This window comes from Cricetulus griseus, chromosome 7 (assembly GCF_003668045.3).
Source record: "Cricetulus griseus strain 17A/GY chromosome 7, alternate assembly CriGri-PICRH-1.0, whole genome shotgun sequence".
Taxonomy (NCBI): Eukaryota; Metazoa; Chordata; class Mammalia; order Rodentia; family Cricetidae; genus Cricetulus; species Cricetulus griseus.
In genome coordinates, this window is record NC_048600.1 from 132,482,995 (window position 1) to 132,501,879 (window position 18,885).

An 18,885-nucleotide genomic window follows, 5' to 3' on the forward strand; every position below is an offset into this window, starting at 1 on the left:
CTGCACCTACCCTTCCATTTCCCAGCTACTAGCCAGCCTCAGACTTCATCTATGCCTCTCCTGTAGGGTTTTGTGTCCTGTCCACGTTGGTCTTGAACTCCTGGTCTCAAATGCTCATCCTTCCTCAGCCCCCCAGTACCTGGCAGTATAGGTGTATCACACTGGGTTTGTATGATTTTGAAGTCAGCCTGATTCTCTTGCAGCCGCAGTGGAATTACTTATAAGAATAGAAGCAGACAGGTCTGAGTCCTGAACCCCAGAATCCCAACATTTAGCCATCCCAGTTCCTGCCGGGTGAGAGCAAGCCAAGACTGGGCTCCCGAGGGTTACCAGGAGCGCCCACTTCACCCACTGGGAGGAGGTTGAGCCTCCAGGGAGAACTGTATTCTTGCTTTATCTTCGAAATCGTCCAGGACTAGCCAGGACAAGTACAGGGTTCTTAGGGAGAGTCTAGGCCAGTTCAACCCCCTTGCCCATCTAGAGGGTTCCACCTCTGTGTGGGGAAACCCTGAGTCTTTTTAAAGTTCCTCCAGTCTTCCAGGTGGCCATTGTACTGGCAGAGGAAGTGAGACCCCATATTCTGCCATACACTTAAGTTCTGGCTGCCAGAGGGCCCCCAAAATGTACATCATGCCTGGCATGGTGGCACACACCTTCAATCCTAGCACTCAGGAGGCAGAGGCAGGGTGATCTTGGTGAGTTCAAGGTCAGCCTGGTCAACATAGCAAGTTCCAGGACAGCCAGAGCTACATAATGAGACCATGTCTCAAAATAACAAGAGAGTGTATATATAGGCATTGGAGAGATAACTAAGAGTTTAAGAACAATGGCTGCTCTTCCAGAGGACCTGAGTTTATATCTGTGCACACATTCATTCAGCTAACACACACACACACACACACACACGTTTAAAAATGCACAGCAGGAAGTCTGACTGACCATGTGAATAGCACTTAGGGCTGTCATGAACCTACAGACTTTCTGTCACACCTGCAGTTTATAAACAGTTGTGATGGATAGTTTTGTGTTAATTTGACACAAGCTGTAGTCATCTCAGAGGAGAGAACCTCGATTGAGAAAATGCCTCAGTAAGGTCAGGCTGTGGGCAAGCCTGTAGGGCATCTTCTTAATTAGTGATTGATGGGGGAGGGCCCAGCCCAATGTGAGTGGGGCCACACCTGGGCTGATGAGCCTGGGTTCCATAAGAAAGCAGGCTGAGCAAGCCAGTAAGCAGTACCCTCCATGGCCTCTGCATCAGCTCCTGCATCTAGGCTCTTGCCCTTTTTGAGTTCCTGGCCTGACTTCCTTTAATGGTAAACTCAGGGTTAGACTTCCTTTGATGATGTGGAAGTGTAAACACCAAATAAACCCACAGTTGCTTTGTCATGATGTTTCATCACAGCAGTAGTAACTCTAAATAAGACAGGAGTTGGTACCAGGAGCAGGGTTTAAAAACTCCGCTTATAGAATGAATCTATGTATAGAGAGATAGGATACACACACACACACACACACACACACACACACACACACACACACAGAGAGAGAGAGAGAGAGAGAGAGAGAGAGAGAGAGATTTATTAGAATAGTTTACAGGCTGTGGTTCAATTAGTCCAACAATGCCTGTCTACCAATGGAAGGCCCAAGAATCCACTAATTGTTCTGTTCACGAAGCTGGATCTCTCAGCTGGTCTTGGGTATACCCCAGAATCCTGAAGAAGTGTGCTCTAACGTCGGTGAAGGAATGGGCTTGCCAGTGGGAGCCGACAGTCAGGCAGCCTACATACAATGTTCTTTCCACCCGTGGAGTATTAATTGGCCACAGAAGGGGGGTCTGCTAAGTGTGGTGATCCAGTATTCAGGAGGCAGAAGCGGGGGATCAGGAGTTCAAGGTTCTCTAAAGCTATACAGTGAGTTTGTGGAATTCTATCTCAGAGAAACAGAAACAAAACAAAAACTCAAAGGTAAAGGAGGGGTTTCCTGCCCCTGCTGTGGCACAGGTAGGCATCGTAGGTGTGCCTCAGTCCCGTGTTTTACCCCTGAGAAGAGGGCTATATCCACGTGGACCAAACTATACCCTAACTCTCCAAACGTGAAGCCAAGTTACTAATAGTACCAGAAATCTTTAAAACTGAGACACCGGGGTGACATGCAGGGTGACTCATTGGTGGCTGACCTTTCAGCTGCTTGACTCACACTGTGTGGTACATTGGTAGAAGTTGAGAAGGGTGTGGTCTCCTGCGATGGCTGCCTGTGTTTTTTGACTTTTATCCCAAATGACAAGTGTTGTCTTTGGCGCCCACACGTATTTTTGGGGTTCTCACCTCCTAAATTCCCAAATATTTGGGGTCCTGGACTCCTCCTGTTGGAGGCTGTCCCCAGCCCCATTGTCACCCTCCTAAGTTATGGCTTATCTACAGCTAAGGCTTACTCACTGCCCTGGCGTGCCAAGGGCTTCCATCCGTCTAGGGTCTCACATGCCAGGGCCCTGGGATGGGCCACCTGCTGCCAGTCACCCCTGATACTCCACTCCCTGGAGAGGTTCATCAGGTGGCAACTGTCTAAAGATTTACCATCCCTCACTCACTGTTTGCTCTGGCACACTGGGCCTCCTTTCCCAATCTGATCCGGTTTTTCAAGTTTAGGGCCCATCTGTGTTGTGGTCCCAGAGCTCCAGGTCCCCAGGGGGTGGGTGGATTCTGCCCTGGCTAAGGCTGGATAGAAAGCCTCTTCCTGGGGCTGGAGGTGGCTCAGTGGTTAAGAATCCATACTGCTGTTACAGATGGCCCAACTTTGGTTCCTAGCACCCATGTCGGCCTCTCACAACAACCTGTAACTCCAGCCTCAGGGGATCTGGTGACCTCTTCTGGGCTCCAAGAGCACCTGCACTCATATGCACCCACTCCCCACCCTAATTAAAAAAATAATAAAACTCTTTTTTAAAAAAGAAAGAAAGCCTCTTCCTCGAAGCAGAGCACACCTGGGAGGATCTTCCTAGAAAAGGAGAGGGTGGGAGATCATAGCGCCCACAGTGAGGGCTCAGCCCCTGCTTCTCTGTCCCTGTTGGCCTGCAGCCCTTCAGATGCAAGAGGTATACAAAGGCCAATGGACAAAATGTCTAGTAGCTTCTGCCAGAAATCAATACCCCTGGCCAGGGACTCCAGACCTCTGCAGTGGGTGCTCGGGGTGGCTAGATGTGCTTCTCCTGCATGCGGTGCTCACGGTACTGCAGGAGTTAAGTGCTGGTGGCTGTGCACGCTCAAGCTCCACTGCACGTGGCTTCCTGCAGCTGCTTGTAAGATGCAGCTTAAAGATTCACCATGTGGGCTGATTTTGCACAGCACCAGCTTGCAGCTAGCGCTCTCTCTCTCTCTCTCTCTCTCTCTCTCTCTCTCTCTCTCTCACACACACACACACACACACACACACACACACACACACACACTCGAGAGCTCAAATGTGTACCCTGTTCTGTGCTTTTGCCTGGGCAGGCACCTACATGCATGCCTATTATATGTGAGGCTGGGGACAGGCTACCCAGCTGGGGCTCTGAGCTGAAGGTTCTAGCCGGTCAGGACACTACTCTGTATCTGAGTGTTGACGCATCCCAGAGGGAGTGGCAACTGCTGTCCTGTTGGGTCTGTGGGAAAACTTTACACACCCTTGGGCATCACTAGTTCCCTTCAAGGATCTGTTTGATTACACCACTTTCCAAGGTTCTTGAGTTGGTGTGTGCTGCTTTTGTGGGTAGGGGAAAGTTCTGTTTGGTCTTGGCATTAACTTGTAATTCTGGGTCTAAAGAGTGTGGCCAGAGTAGAAAGCAGCAGAGCAGCAACCTCTAGGGAAATTTTTAGCTACGTGCATGGTTTGTCTGCTTGCTTCTGCTCCATTCCTCTTCTTGTAGACCTCATAGCCTATTTGAGGAGTTGGTTGCAGGCATTTTCCTCAGGAAGGGTGTAATCCAAAGCTGAGAGACTAGAGCCAGTGCTGCCAAGACCTCAGATGGGTTCTCCTGCCAGGCCAGACTTCATACCCATTGTGGTCTCCTAATTTCTACTTAGGTAAAAATTCCCAGGTGTCTGTGGGACCTTGAGAGCCAGGAGGTAGACCCAAGACCCCCTGAGTGATGGGAATGTGATCAAACAAAGCCCCAAATGCTTCCCTGAGTGCTTCCTTGTCTCAGAGTGATGACTTTCCATCCTACAGAAAGCACAGAGGACTGTGGAACTTGCCCTGTGTGCTTATATTTCTTGCTTGCACACTGGTGGCTTCTGGTCTGAGTGTAAAAAGCTCTGATCTGTGGCTTTGGGTTTCCTGTGAGCCTTGTCCTGAGCATGTGGGTCACTGCCCTGGTGACTTGATGAATAGTTGACATGCCTGTGCATGTGTGCTGGTGGCACCCAAGGCCTCTTCCCCATGGGGACTGTGTCTGTGGCCTTGCACCTCTCCCCTGGCCTCACTCATTTATTTCAGTGCTTCTCCTCAACCAGGGATAAGTAGCCAGGCTCCTTCACATTAAATTTTGTTCCCATGTGGTCCCCAGTCCCTTCAAGCACATCAGAGCCCAGGTCCTGGGGTGGGCTAGGAATAGGACTCCTATCCTCTTTAGAGGTGTCTTGTAACCCTGAGGCTACTTGCCCTGTCCCCTGTGTGTAGGTTGTCACTGACTTTGTGACTACAGGTTCCTATTGGCCATACACAGTTATGACAACCCTGTCGTCTCTAGGGACGAAGTCTCTGGAATGGCCATTGTACCCTTGCCAAGTAGTGGTAGGCTCCATCCAGGCCTGTGGTCATAGACACTTAGGATGTGGTGATGGGCAGACCCCTGGCATCCATAGGTACATCTATCCAGGTGACTCAGGGTTTGTGCAAAAGCTCCAGGCAACCATTGAGTTTGCCCTTTGACCACAAAGGCTGACCTCCAGGGAGGCAGTAAGCAAGCCGGATGGGGCTGGCAAGGCAAGTTGTAGACCTGGGTGCTGACCACCCTGCCGACTTGGGGTGCCCTTTTCTGCTGGCTGTGGCCAGTTGGCCGGTGTGGCCTTGCAAGCTCTCTGATTGGTGTAGCAAGTCTGTACAGTGTCTGATTTTCAGCCAGTGCTCAGTGTCCCTGTGGTCATTGGAATTAAAACAACAGCTCATGGGACTAAGAGGTTCCCAAGAATCTGACCTTCCCGGGTCCCAGATGAACTCCCAGGGGAAATTTGATGTCCTAGAAGAAGGTATCTTCCAGCCAGGGCTTCTGTTGTCAGAGGATTTCTTCTGGTTTCTGGCTGTTGATAGTGGGTGCGAGAGAGGGACTCCTGGGGAGAAAAGTCTTGCATCTGGAAGGACTCGGGGTGCAGCTAGGTAGCACATATTCCAGCCTCCAGGCACAGGCATAGCTCTCCTTCTCTGTGTGTGTCCATAGCACCTGGCAGTGTCCCAGACTCCCCTAAAGGAGTTGCCAGTCAAGCAAGTGGAGCCACACTGTTAGGTTTCTCCATACATGAGGGCAGGGGGGAGTTTGCTCTGCAGACAAACCACAGCAGAGAGGACAGGCAGCCTTGACAGTATTGGTTAGGTGCATTACATGAGACCCTGAGCATGGCTTGGGGTCTCAGGCCCCTGGAAAAAGAAAGGAGCTAGGAGCTCATGCTCAGTTGGCAACAGGAGATATATGATGGGTCAAGTGTACAGAGCACCTAGCAAAACCCTTAGGGCTGCCTGCCTGGCCCGGTGCCTTCATCCTAGGTGTGAGTGGAGGTAGGTGCTAGGATTTGATTTGATCCTTGTTGGTCCTCAAGGGTCTTCCTTTCTTCTTCCTTTCTGTTGTATCTTTGTCAAAGCAGGAGGTGGGTATGTGGCAGCTTAGTGATGACTGCAGACTTTTGGGGGGCTCAGCTCACCCCAACATTGGGCAAACCCAGAATTAGCCCAGCCTAGAGGGTGTGCCACAGGCAGGTGGGTGTGAACCGGGTGATATCCAAGCTGGAAAAGCCCTGGATGGTGTTGACTGCTGAGCTGCTGATAACCTCTGTTGTCTCCAGGTAGGCCAAGGTACATCAGTGCCTTTGAAGTGTTGATGTCCTGGGGAAATGCTTATGGAGCCATAGCTGTGCCCAGTGCTCTATGGCATGTGCACCTAGGCCTCCTGCTATTCTGGTCCACAGTAGCATTCTGCCTTCCCATTCTGGGCCCACCATCTCTGCTGACTCCAGAGTCACTGGCACGTAGCTGGCGAAAAGGGCACACTCTGATTCTGAGACCACTTTGTCCTCCCAGGGCTAGTGCCGTTCAAGGACTTGGGCGGGGCTCAGAATGGCATTTGCTTACTTTCTCATGGACTCTGGCAGTGAGGTCTTGGGTCAGAGAGGGCAGTTTCCTGTGCCCTCACAGGGAGGTGTGTCTGCCCTGGTGTAGGGCTCAGTACATCATTGGCTAATCAGTGTCAGAATGAGTGTGAGGTCTGGGTAGGTGCCCATTTGTGCTGCACCCAGGTAAAAGCCTGTCTGTGCAGGTTCTTCTGGCAGGTCTCTGTCCTAAACACGTGCTTCAGCATGGATGTTTGTGTTCCCCACAAGGATGCGCGGCACTCTAATTCAGATTCTAACCCCTCATCATTTTAAACTTTGCTGTTTCTTTCCCCTCTCACCTGGCTTTGTTTCCCAGGAGCTTCTCTGTCTAGAGTCCAGAACTTCTGTGGTGTCCAGTGTTTGTTTAGCCCTGGTGTGGGCTCAGTGATTGGAAATATCTAACCCACTTTCTTTCCTCCAGGGGACGTCCTCTTCCAGATGGCCGAAGTCCACCGGCAGATCCAGAACCAACTGGAAGAGATGGTGAGTTTGGCCTCTGGGACCTCCTCCTTGAGTTCAAGGAGGAGACATAGGTGAGCAGGCAAATCAGGTGTCCTCGGAAGAACACTGGCTATGTGCGTTATCTGTGGGTCCATTGGGACTTGCATAGCCATGTGGTCAACACTCAGAGACAGGAACACAGATCACAGGGGTTACAGTGATCTTCCAGGAAGGTGACTTGGTGTCAGGCTCCTGGGAGAAGAAAGGAAACCAGGGTCCCATGCTCAGTTGGCCACCTGTGATAGGCAGAGTCACCTGTGCCTTGATGATAGCCCTGGCCAGGTCCTGGTTCCTGCTGCTGCTGGGCAGCAAGGTCACCTTTTTCTCCAGATTCAGGTGCAGCTCCTTTAACCGTAGCCTGAATGATCCAGCAGAGGGAGGATGGTGGGAATGGGCTGTCGAGGCTTTGAAGGGCTTCTGTCCAGTCCTCACCCTTAGGAGCCTCTTGGCTCCATGGGTCCTGTGTGGGCCTGAAGGGTTCTCCCACCGTGGTGCATTATCCAAGCTGGCCCTGCTCCGGTCTCCTGCACCTCGCCTCACAGCTGCCTAATGGTCTGTTTCCTCTCTGCATCTAGCTAAAGTCTTTTCACAATGAGCTGCTCACACAGCTGGAACAGAAGGTAGAGCTGGACTCCAGGTATCTGAGTGTAAGTACACCCTGGGCCATGCCTGCTGGACCACCATTGCCAGGCCTAGCTCTGCCTCTTCCTGTAGCTCTGTCTCCTAGTCCTGAAGGTTTGTTTCCCCCCTGGCCTCTCACCCTAGTGCCCTAGAGAAGAGCCCATTGCATCTGTTGTTCCATGTGTAGCTCTCCTGCTCCTCAGCCACGTGTCACATAGCTGACGACTTGGCCGGTACTATAGAACCCACACGAGTGCCTTGTCTGTGCCTCAGTGTCCTTGCCCATTAGCTAAGGCTGCTGTAGTGTCCACCACATGAGTTTATGGCTCTGCACCTACGTTTGGGGTCAGAGAATGAGGACAGGCTGCTTCCCAGGTCTAATTTTGGTCTTGGAGATTGGGTATCTGCCAGAGGAAGACGAGAAGGAGGTCTGCAGCTGTGACCCCCCTGCCTCGCTCTTACCAGCTGGAACCTGCTGTCACTAGGGAGCTGGGAGGACTGAGGAGGGAGCACCAAGCTGCCTGTGAGGTTCATGGACCTCTGGTTGTTTCATGGACCCCCAGGCTGCACTGAAGAAATACCAGGCAGAGCAGAGGAGCAAAGGAGATGCTCTGGACAAGTGTCAGGCTGAGCTGAAGAAGCTCCGTAAGAAGAGCCAAGGGAGCAAGAACCCTCAGAAGTACTCGGACAAGGAGCTGCAGGTAGGTGGTGGCTGTGTGTGCACAGGAGCTCAGAGCCCCAGGCAGCAGTTGTGGCTTCACGCCCCTTCCTTAGCAAGGAAAAGCCTCCCCATCTGCCCATGAGCTCTTCCTATGCATCTGTCAAGAGAGGGGGAAGCCCCCAGGTGTGGCAGGGCAGGGCTAGATTTCTGGAGTGACTTCCCAAGCCCTTGAGCTGGAAGGATGGCTAACTCAGCAAAGATGCTGGCCAGGTTCTCAGCCACCACGCAGAGGCTCAGGCTCAGCCCTCCCCTTGTCCCTCTGGACTCCTTGCCTAGGATCCAGACCCCAGACTGCTATGCTAATCAATCTGTGATCACCTACCCCAGGCTGGCCAGTCAAGGTCATCTGTGGCAGATGGCCTGGAGGCTTCCAAGGGCCGAATTCGTTGCCATTTTCTCTACTGTTCCACCGGCACTGCAGGTGCTGTGTGCTGATCAGGTTTAGGATATTGTGGCCAGACTGACACTTACGTCAGAACCACGGGCAGTGCCCTGGCACTGAGCAAGCCAAGAAACCCCTCACCTACTCTTGCAGCCCGAGTTGCACAGATAAAAAGGGATACAACAGGACACCCAGTGTTTGTAGAGGAGGCACCAGGAAATATAGTCACAGGGCCTGGAGAGGAGATCAAGGTGTGGCGGGCACCAAGGCCTGGGGTCCACACTCTACCTGTGGCATCAGACAGCACCCACCACCAGCCGAGTCCCTGCCCAAGGTACATGATGTTCCTTTGTGCCCAAGGTGCCTCTGGCTTCTCGCCTGGGCCCAGGACAGTGGGGAGGGCTGAGAGCACCAAGCTGTGCTTCCTCGATCATGGTGTCCCTTAGCAAGGCAGCAGCTCCGAGGTGGCCTAAGAGAGTTGTCTCTAAGCATGGGCAGGGCTGATGAGGGATTTCATGGGCCCGTAGGGGGTCCTACCAGGAGTCCATCCTTCCTAAAGGAGAGAGCAGGCCTGGACAGCACTCTGTACGTGAAAGGGTTGCAATAGCCGGAAGCTTAAGGACCCTGTAGCCCCCGCCACTGCTGTCTCTCCTCTCCTGTGCAGCTTGCCTTCCCCACTTCAGGCAGTTTTTCTGAGTCCAGGGTCTTTGTTTGATCATCTTATGCATGTTTGTGTGTGTGAAGGTACATGTCTATGCAGGCACACACACATATGTGTGCATGTGTGTGTAGAGGCCAGAGGACAACCTTAGGTCATCCCTCCTTAGGCTCTTTAGACCTTTCTGAGAGTCTGGCTGACTGAAAGCTGACTAAGCAGGTTAGGCTGACTGGCCAGTGAGCCCCAGGGGTCCACCTCCCCAGTGCTGGATTGCAAGTGCAGACCACCATACCTAGGTTGGTTTGTGTTTTCTTTAAGTGTAGGTTCTAAGACCCACACTCAGGTCTTCATATGTGCAAGGCAAACAGTTTAACAACTACTATGGCTCCCAAACTACGTAAGTATTTTGTTTTGTTTTTGTTTTTTGAGACAGGATTTACTATATAGCCTTGGCTGTCCTGGAACTCACTATGTAGACCAAGACCACTGGGATTAAAGGTGTGAGCCACCACCACCCGGCTTACTTAAGTATTTTTAGTGACCATCTGTGACCCATAGCTACCTCCAAGGACATATACAGGCTACTGCTGTCCCATGGGGATGCCGTGAGCCGTCTTGAGTTGTTCTTGAAGTTCAGGTGAGCTGCAGGATTGAGGAACAGATACACCCTCATCAGTGTCCCCCTGTTGGTTCCTTTTGTCATTTTACTCTCAGAAGACCTGGCCAGCAGACATCACTCTGCTGCCTAGGAGGGGAGTAAGCCCTTCAGTGCAGGCCATGCAGGAGGGATTTCCGTGTTTGAGTACACAACCTAGAGGGAACCTCCGAGGTACCGTTTAGCAGCCGGACAATGGGGGTGCTGGCCCATCTTGTTCTTCTGCCTGATGACTGCCTTGTTTAGACGATATACACTCTAGAATACACTTAAAGCCTATAGTACAGTGGGTTTTAGTCTGTCTGTAGAACTGTACAACCGTCGCCCCAGCCTGCAGCAGTTTACCAACCTAAAAAGAACCCCATATGCAGCAGCATTCACCCCCATCTATCACCTACTCTTCCCCACTCAGGAACACCTACCTGCTTGCTGTCTCTGTAGATCTCCGTGTTCTAGACATCAGCTGTGACTGAGTCACACCGTGTGACTTTGAGTCTGGCTTCTTGCACTGAGCCTGTTTTCAAGGTCTCTCCATGTTGGGCATGAATTCGTCAAGTCCCTCGTTGCCATGTCAGTGTTTTCCTGCCCACGGTTGAATGGCCTGTTTCTGTGGGTGGTCAGTGCCTTTTCTCCTCAGCCCCAGGCCCATCCTTCACTTGTTGGCCCTACACTGTGTCAAGACCACTGAGAGTCACCCTGTGAGTCTCTATCTAAGTCTGTACTATGACTTGGAAGACCTAGGTAATAGCATCCCGAGGCTCAGGAAAGGGCAGGGCCAGGAGTGAAGGCCAAAGCTGCAGGCTCCATTTTCATCTTACTGGGGTGTGACTCAGAGGGCTCATCTCCTCTTCACTTTGTTTTTCTTCTCTTTCTCTCATACCTGCCCCTTCCCCGCCACCCTAATGTCAACCATCTTGAGAAAAGCTCTGACCCACTCACTCCAGTCTCTACTGATGGTCATAGAACCAAGGGTGGAACTTGCTCCCCTCAGCTGCCTATAGCTGTAGCTCTAGTCTTCTGTATGGCACTGGGAAGGCCTTTTCTTGCAGACAGAAATGCCATCAGAAATGCCTGCTGCTTTTGTATACTCCAGCCCTTCAGGGGGTTCCCGGGACTTTCTGGGTGCCTTCTTCCCATGAGGCTGTAGTGACCGTCTCTTCAGTGGGTCCTGGTTTAACTTGACAGAGGCTGGGTGTGGAAGAGACTTGGATATCTTGCCCTGATCCAGCCTTTCATGGTTTTGAGCAAGGTGAGGCCTTTTGCTTCCTAGCCCCTGAGTCACATGTATGACTTTGTGTCCGGCTTTTTGCACTGAACATGCTTTCAAGGTCTGTTCATGTTGTTGCTCATGAGTTCAGCACTCCTTTTCACACACGTGAACCATGATTCCTGCTGTCTGTGAGGATGCTGTAGGGTACCAAGCACAGAGTGTTTGTCAGTAGAACTGAAGCTTCTGTGGTAGGTCATACTGATTGTATGACGGTATTGCACAGTAAAACATGAGTAACCCCAAATTCAAATGCCTACCCCCCAGGCTCCCATGACTGAGCATACCAGCTTAGCTCTGACAGGGTGAGGGTGTTCACACCCCTGCAATAGGTGTCCTTTTGGTCAGAGCAGATGCTGTTACACTGGGAAAGGGTAGTGACATTGTGGCTAGTGGTGCCTGCCCAGGCTCAGTTGGCCCGGGGCTTCAGGTGACCAGAAAGTGGCCTCTTAGTCAGTGCTGCATGGAGAGTCCAGTGCACGCCTCTGGGGATAGCACAAGCAAGTCCTGTGGCCACGATAGCACCCCAGGCTTGAGTGCCTCCTGGCTTTCTCCCTTGAAGATCTCTCACGCCAGCTGCTTTCTAGTTTTGATGGTCAGCCTTGTCCAAGGCTGCCTCTGGCCTGTCCCAGAGCATTGTTGCATCGCTCTGCCAAGCCCTTCTCTGCCCCAGCCCCAAGGGCTCACTCAGCTGCCTCTTTGCTCAAGAATTAGCTCTTTGCCTTCCTTAAGGCCGCAGATGGCACCAAGCTGACCTGTCCTCTCTAAGCACAGCCTCCAGGTCCTCTCTGAACCTTTTTTCCTATTGCTGATGTACAGCCTTCTGTCTTGCCTCTTTCCTCTGAGGATGGACAAGAAGGGTCCTACTTCCCCCACCACCACCACCACATACATGTGCCACTCTCTCCCCGGACCCTTTCTCCTGCCTCTCCAAACCTCCTCTTCCTTGTCTCTCTGTGGGAAACAGCACTTTGACCCTTAGCAAGCAAAATATTTCTTACCTGTGTGTTCCTCTAGGGAAGACCCATGTCCTATATTTCTCTGGTCTTGAGCACAGTGAGGCTGGTCCCTCGGTGGGTAGCTTGTACTTACCCAGCTGTGTCAGTTTGGGTTACATGAATTGTTGCTGTTGCTGTCTGGCTGTGTGTTGGTGTCAGAGATTGAACCTAGAGCCTCATGTATGCTAGGTGAGCACTCTACCTCTCAGCTATATCTATACATCTATATCTATAGATAGTGGGGTTTTGGGGGGGTTGGGGGAGCTTGCCTGAGAAATCCAGGCTAACCTTAAGCTCACTCTGCAACTCAAACAGGTCTTCTGCCTCATCCAGCTGTGTGCAGGCCTGTGATCCCACCAGCCCTGACTGCTTCCTGAGAGTAGCAAGGGAGCATCAAAGACAGTGTTCTGATGCCCAAGCAGACAGGCGGAGATATTCTTGGAGTCTCTCACCTCACACCTTTGAGGGTAAAGAGTAGAGTGTTTGCTGTATGGTTGCCCTGCTCTGGTTCCTCTGGGTTGAGTGAAGTACTCTGGCTACCATATTGGAGTAGCCTGTCAGCCTGGCTACAGCCAATCAGGCTACTCATGAACCCTTATCCCTGACTCTTCAGGTCCTACAGGCTCCCAGTGCCTTTGCAAACTTAGCCAGGGATCCCATCTGACCTATGCATAGGGTGTGGCTGCCAGTAGCTAAGCAGGGACCTGAGGCCCTTCAGCATGGTAGCATCTTCCCCTTCAAGGGAAGGAAATGCTAGAGCATGTGAGCTGAACTGAACTCCACTCCTCTGCAAGGTCTGGACCCTTCACAATGGCCCCATCCCTGCTCAGCCCGTCACTCCAGGTTGGCCTCACAACGGTTGTTGTGTATTTGAAGACTTTGGCAAGGTGCTGGTTACTAGAGAAAGATCCTTGGCCTCCCATGGTTCCCTGTTTTTTTTTTTTTTTTTTTTTTAACTCCTCCCAAGCTGGCCTGCAGATGGGTTTAGTAGCTATAGCCCCTAGTCAGTTAGGGGCTCAGAGGTCTTCGCTGGCTCTTGTAATGTTATGTCCACTAGACCTCTAGATGGCTAGCGACATTTAGCAGAGACAACCATGTTCTGTTGCTTGGGTGAGGGCAGGATTCCAGTCTTTCAGGGCCCCTGGAACTACTACCTAAATTAACCAGGAAGGTGTCGGATTTACTGCTGGAAGTGGGAATTGACCCCATGCCCTGGTATGGTCTGAGTATGTCTTAAGCTCACAAGTAACATAGAAACAGAGGCTTTGGCCTGGCAGTGGTGGCGCACGCCTTTAATCCCAGCACTCGGGAGGCAGAAGCAGGTGGATCTCTGTGAGTTCGAGACCAGCCTGGTCTACAAGAGCTAGTTCCAGGACAGCCTCCAAAGCCACAGGAAACCCTGTCTCGAAAAACAAAAAAACAAAAAAAAAAAAAACAAAAAAAGAAAGAAAAAGAAACAGAGGCTTTGACTCAGTTTACCTAGTTGTTTCAGCCTGGAGAGGACTCCCTGCTTCCTTGAGGTGCCCTTTTGTGTATCTGAGGTTTCTCCTCTCTGCACGTCCCTCACTGGCTTAGCCAGAGCTAAGAAGGGTCAGACCATGGTGAGCCTAGAGTTCAGAAAGTCAAATGTAGGCTGCTATGGACATCTTCTGTATGGAGGACGCCCTGGGACAGGCACAGAGGCCCAGCTTAGGATCCATGAGCCTTACCAAAGCCTGGGACCTAGCAATAGCTACCGTTGGAGGAGAAGGTGCATATATTTAGCTACCTTAGTCCCAGCAGCCCTGGTGTTGCCAAGTATGCATGTTGCTGGCCTTAGCTTGTGCTTGTTGAAATGGTTCCCTTCCCTGCCCCTGAGAAGTGAATGGTGTGTCTGGTTCCACTGATCCACCAGTAGGGTCCCTCTGTGGTTGGAGCCTGACACGTGGAACAGTCCCTCGGCTGCATGTGCAGGGGCTTCTTGGGAACAGGAACTCACAGAGCAAGCCCAAGGCTTCTGAGCATCAACGGGCCGAGCCTCTGGGGCTCATGGTGACAGGCCCAAGCCTTCAGGAGTGCTGACCTGGTATATAGCCCCCAACCATGTACTGACCTGTCCCACAGCCTCCTGCTTCTGGGCTCTGGCAAGGCTGGGTCACTTACAACAATGGCCAGACCTCTGCCCCAAGCTGGACTAAGGACAGGCTGTTTACCAGAAGGGTGGTCACTGAACACAGATGTTGTAGGAGACAGAACTGCTCAGGCCTCAGGACATGTGAAGTTGCCAGACTGGGGGTAGCGGGGGGACCCCAACAGCTCTGTCCAGGTTTGCAGGTGAGAGCTGCCTGATTAAGAACTGCTCATAACTGAGCTTCCATGTTGAGAGTGCCAGAGAAAACTAATTTTAATTATAGGTCAGAGAATGGGAGCTTAGCAGCATTTGGGGCACTAACTGGGACGGGTGGTTTTACAGGAAAAGGGGGAGTTCTGAGAGCCATCTCTTGTGGCCTAAGGGTACTGCCCTGTTGTGGCCCTTCCCTCCAGCACATTCTGTCACCACAGGGTTGCCACCAGGCATCAGGAAACGGTGTTCTCCTGGGGAATAGTGGACATGCCATGTATCCTGGGATGTGGTCTCTGGCCCCAGCTGTCCCCTTGGGACTCTTAAGAAAATGGAAAAGTAAAGACCATGCTGAGGCTTTAAAGCAAGCCCAACTCTCACTTTCCTCTCAGCCACCCTAGGTGAGGGAGGAGAACGGCCCCAGAATGTGAGAGGTGCCTGGTTCTCTTTTATCCAGCCTGTGTCCTGCCTCCCATCCCCCAGGAAGAGGTGGGTGTGAATGGTCAGGCTGGTACAATAGACTCAAAGCCTCTGGTAATTGTAATAACCAGTCACCCAGCCAGCTGGTATCCCTGGGTCCTAAGCAAAGAGGCTTAGTAGATATTGTAGTGCATCCCTTTCCACCATGTCACTCATGGGCAGCCCTTACCAGCACCCAGGGCAGAGTTGGGTATGCCATTATGTTTAGGCCTGGATCCCCTCTGGTTTTGTCCCCTTTGACTCCTCCTCCAACCTAGCTCTTGTTAGAACAGCACAGGCACAGGTAGGAGGCTGTCTGCGAATGACAGCCCTCTGAGAAGGTGGCACTGCTTTTGCTTTTCCTGCTGTGTGACTTGCCATCCCCTCCCTTAACCAGCCCTCACCCTCCAGAGTAGAGTGTGTTGGGAAAGGGGACATATGGGGCAGAGGGCCTGTTGATGCAGTGACTTTGAGGGTGTGCTAGGCTTGGACTTGGGGGACCAGTTTGTCTTTCCTTACCCTTGTGCTCACTCTCAGTGCGGACGGAGAGGCAGCTGAGGTGCAGCTTCATGCTGAAGCCCCAAGCACCATGTGAGAGGCTAGCAAAGAACAACTGCAAGCGGACAGGCAGGCCTAACCCCATTCTGGGTCACCCTGAGATGACCCCGTGGAAGGCCCCTAAGGACTCCATTCAGGGTCCTGCTGTTGATAGAGAGCATGCCAGGTTCCCTGTCCAGGCCAGCTGTCCTGGGTTCTCTCTGACATGATGTAAGAAGGTACTGACTAGCTGTGTAAAAAGAGGGGACTGGTGAATGTCCTAGGAAGGTGCCTGCCTTAGAGGTAGGAGGGAGTGTCACAGTACTCTCCCAGGGATTCCTGGGTCTAGATAACTGGGTGTCTATTCACCATGACACAGGGGCCACTTTGGTGGCTTGGCACCTCTGGAGTTTGCACTTGTGTCCCTTTGTGGGATTTGTCTGTTTTAGGGGCCTGAGAGAAGGGAACAATCCATTCTATTTAAAGGGCTGTATAATTAACAAGGCAAAGACAAAATAACCATAGCTGAGATCTTCACAGAGTATAATAGCAGAGGCTGGCCCGCCCTGAGTGTGATGCTATACAGGCGATGTGTCCTTACTCCAGCAGACAGCATGGACGTTCTGTTTAACTTTGGGTCCCAGAGACAATGAAGTGCGGGCCTAGTACCCAGCAGGGCCTCACACTGTAGCATCACATGGTCAGATAAGGAAGGCCGCCATGTCCTGTCATGTCCTGTCCTGGGGACCACCCCATAACCACACCCATCTCTCAAGGTCTCCCAGAGATGAGATTGAGTTTATAAGATATTAACTTTGGGGGACATTTTAGTCATTCCCATGGACTAAAATTTCTCCCAAAGTTAATGTGTTAGAAACTATTAGTATAGCTAGCCCCGCTATATGCCAGTCTATGGGCAAGATGGCTCCAACCCCGTCCACTCATGGTCAACATCTGCCGGCCCCGTGCACTGCTCTGGGTGCCAGACCCTTCAGACTGGGAGGCCTTTCCTTGGCTTCGGGTCTCCAGTGACCTCAGGCGACATGGAGCATTAGGTTCTTGCTGTTCCCTCTTACCCAGCACAGCCCAGGGCTCTGAGTTGTCTCCTTGGAAGTCATGGCCCCCAGTGGTAACAGTGGGACCAAGCCTCATGAACTCATTCATGAGCTGTAGGGGGCCTTGGGCAGTTAAGGGGTTTGACAGTTGTAGGAAAGCCTCAGTGGCTATTGGATTACAGTGAGCCACAGCAGCTTCAGATTTTTCTAGAACATCCTTCCCCGCTCTGAGTCACCGGCTGGCTCTGGAGCAGAGGAGACACACTTTCCAATCACTTCTGTCATCTCAGATTACAGGGCTGTCCTGCTGGGGTGACTAAGTGGGAGCATTTCTCTGTGGGTCTTAAATGCTCTCAGTCGGGCGTTTCTATAGTGCCGTCGCCATAGCACCCAGCTAAGCAAGGAGCTGTGAGGCAACGTGGGGCGGGTGGGGACAGCAGGAACCTGGCCACTGCGGGGACGGGCTTAATGCCATTTTAAATGGCCCGATGCCAAGCCATTGGCAGCGCAGGCTCTGGTTGTGTTCTGTACTCTGCTTTCCAGAAAGCGTAGCTATCCCACCACAATGGAGTGCCCTATCCACTCCACTGATGGAGGGGCTTGGAGACCTGAAGGGCAGCCACCACCTGTCCCCTGTCCTGTACAGTTTCCCGTGCAAAGGAACGCTTCACTTGGCCCAGATTTCCAGGATCTTCCTGGTAAAATTGTGATCTGTCTGTGAGGAGTCAGTGGCCTGGAAAAGGAGGTCAGGGAAGTCGGTGGTTATTCCTAGACAGAAGTGGCAGCCACATGGCACTGGCAGCCTCACTGTGCTGCTGCCTGATGTCTTAGGACCAATGCTGAAGCCTGCCTTCTCCCAGGTCAGACTGGAGCCCATGATGTCAGCCCAGATGGGCGTGTGGCCCAGGGCTCTTCCCTGCCTCCCAGCTGGGAATTTTAAACAGTCCCTGAAGTGCACTGCTCTGAGGCCATTTCTCCCCTTCTCTTGAACCACCCCTAGGTGGCCACGTGTGACCTGTGAGGTTACAGTTATTCCTAGGGGCACATAAGTAAGTGGAAATCTTAAAAATAAAACACCATGTTCTCCTAACTCACAGGCTGCCAGACCTGCTAATGAGGCCGGGCCCCATACCAGTTTCCCTGTCCCCCAGGGAGCTGACAGCTCAGTGTCAGGGTAGTGTGCAGCCTACAAACCCAGAAACCACTGGTGGTGGGCTGGCTTCAGGCCTCAGTTTGGAAGGTGCTGTTCTTGGGGCAAGGAGACCCAGGGGGCCTTGTGGCCTGGTTTCCACTGCTGTCCTAGGTGACAGTTTCAAGTGGAGCCTCTTTTCTGAAGTCCCCTAGATAATGAAACAAGGCAGATTATCCCTGGTGCTCTCTGCCTCCCGCCTCAGTACCTTAGCTCTCCTTGTAAGACTGCTGCGAGCCCTTCTGGCTAATGTCCTTGAGAAGTCTCTAGAAGAGGGCAGTGGCCCAGTGATCCACTCTAGCCTAGAGAACCTTGGACATTCCTGAGCTGGCCACAAAGCTGAGGCACGCGTGCATGCGTCTGTCTGTGTGTCTGTGTCCGTCTGTCCATCCACCTGTCCATATCCCCTATGCCTGAGGTCAGGTCTTAGAAGCTATTTACAGCCTAGTTGAACCCCAAAGACCACAGTGCCCCAGTCCCAGACAATTGCTGGCCTGGGACAGAATGAGTGGGACCCGGGAGGCCAGTGCTGGTGTTGTGCTGTGTGATGACTGGCAGCTGCGGTCCTCCCCTCCTGGACCCTGAGCATGCCTGGTCTCACCTCACCAGTCTTCCCTGAAGCTCAGGAAGGAGCTCACACCAAGGGTCCCTGGAGTCCTCCCAGCACAGCTCCTCTGGGGGCAACAAGGATGAATGCCCCACCCCTACTTCCCAGAGGACCCTGGAGTGCAGGGGAGGTTCAGGGAGCAGAAAGCCCTGGTAGGCGCATGTTGCATAACCAGAGGAAAAGTACTTGGCGCTGTGGAGGAGAGGAGAGGAGCGGGAGGAGGTAATGGCCCCGCCATCACAACAGCAGAGCCCAGTCAGGCTGTTAAGTCACTCTCACCTGGTATTCTGACTTCTCTCTCTACAAGAAAGTCCCACCTGGCAGACCTGTAGCTAGCTTGGCCCTGCTGTCCCCCTATTCTCAGGGTCCCTCAAGCTGGTCCTGCTGGGGGAGAGGGCCGGAGTTTAGTGTGGGGCTGCAGGGGCAGAAGCATCAAGTTGTATAGCACAAGGGTCCATGTAGCAGGCCTTGGCCTTGCAGAGATTCGTGCTGGCTGTTAGGCAGAGTTGGTACATGCACCGATGGCCACAGTGAGGACCAGCCCCCAGCCAGCTGGGCTTCCCCCTCTTCTGTCCCT

General features: G+C 52.4%; 1 protein-coding gene across 7 annotated transcripts in view; it reads left to right on the forward strand.

The window, feature by feature from the left end:
- Baiap2 (BAR/IMD domain containing adaptor protein 2) overlaps positions 1–18,885 on the forward strand; it is a 68,008-nt gene that overhangs the window by 32,742 nt on the left and 16,381 nt on the right. For all 7 annotated transcript variants that reach the window (XM_027425461.2, XM_027425462.2, XM_027425459.2 and 4 more), the window contains 3 exons: positions 6,760–6,821; positions 7,415–7,486; positions 8,024–8,161. In XM_027425461.2, coding sequence (XP_027281262.1) covers positions 6,760–6,821; positions 7,415–7,486; positions 8,024–8,161 — 272 coding nt within the window. The remainder of the gene's footprint in view (positions 1–6,759; positions 6,822–7,414; positions 7,487–8,023; positions 8,162–18,885) is intronic.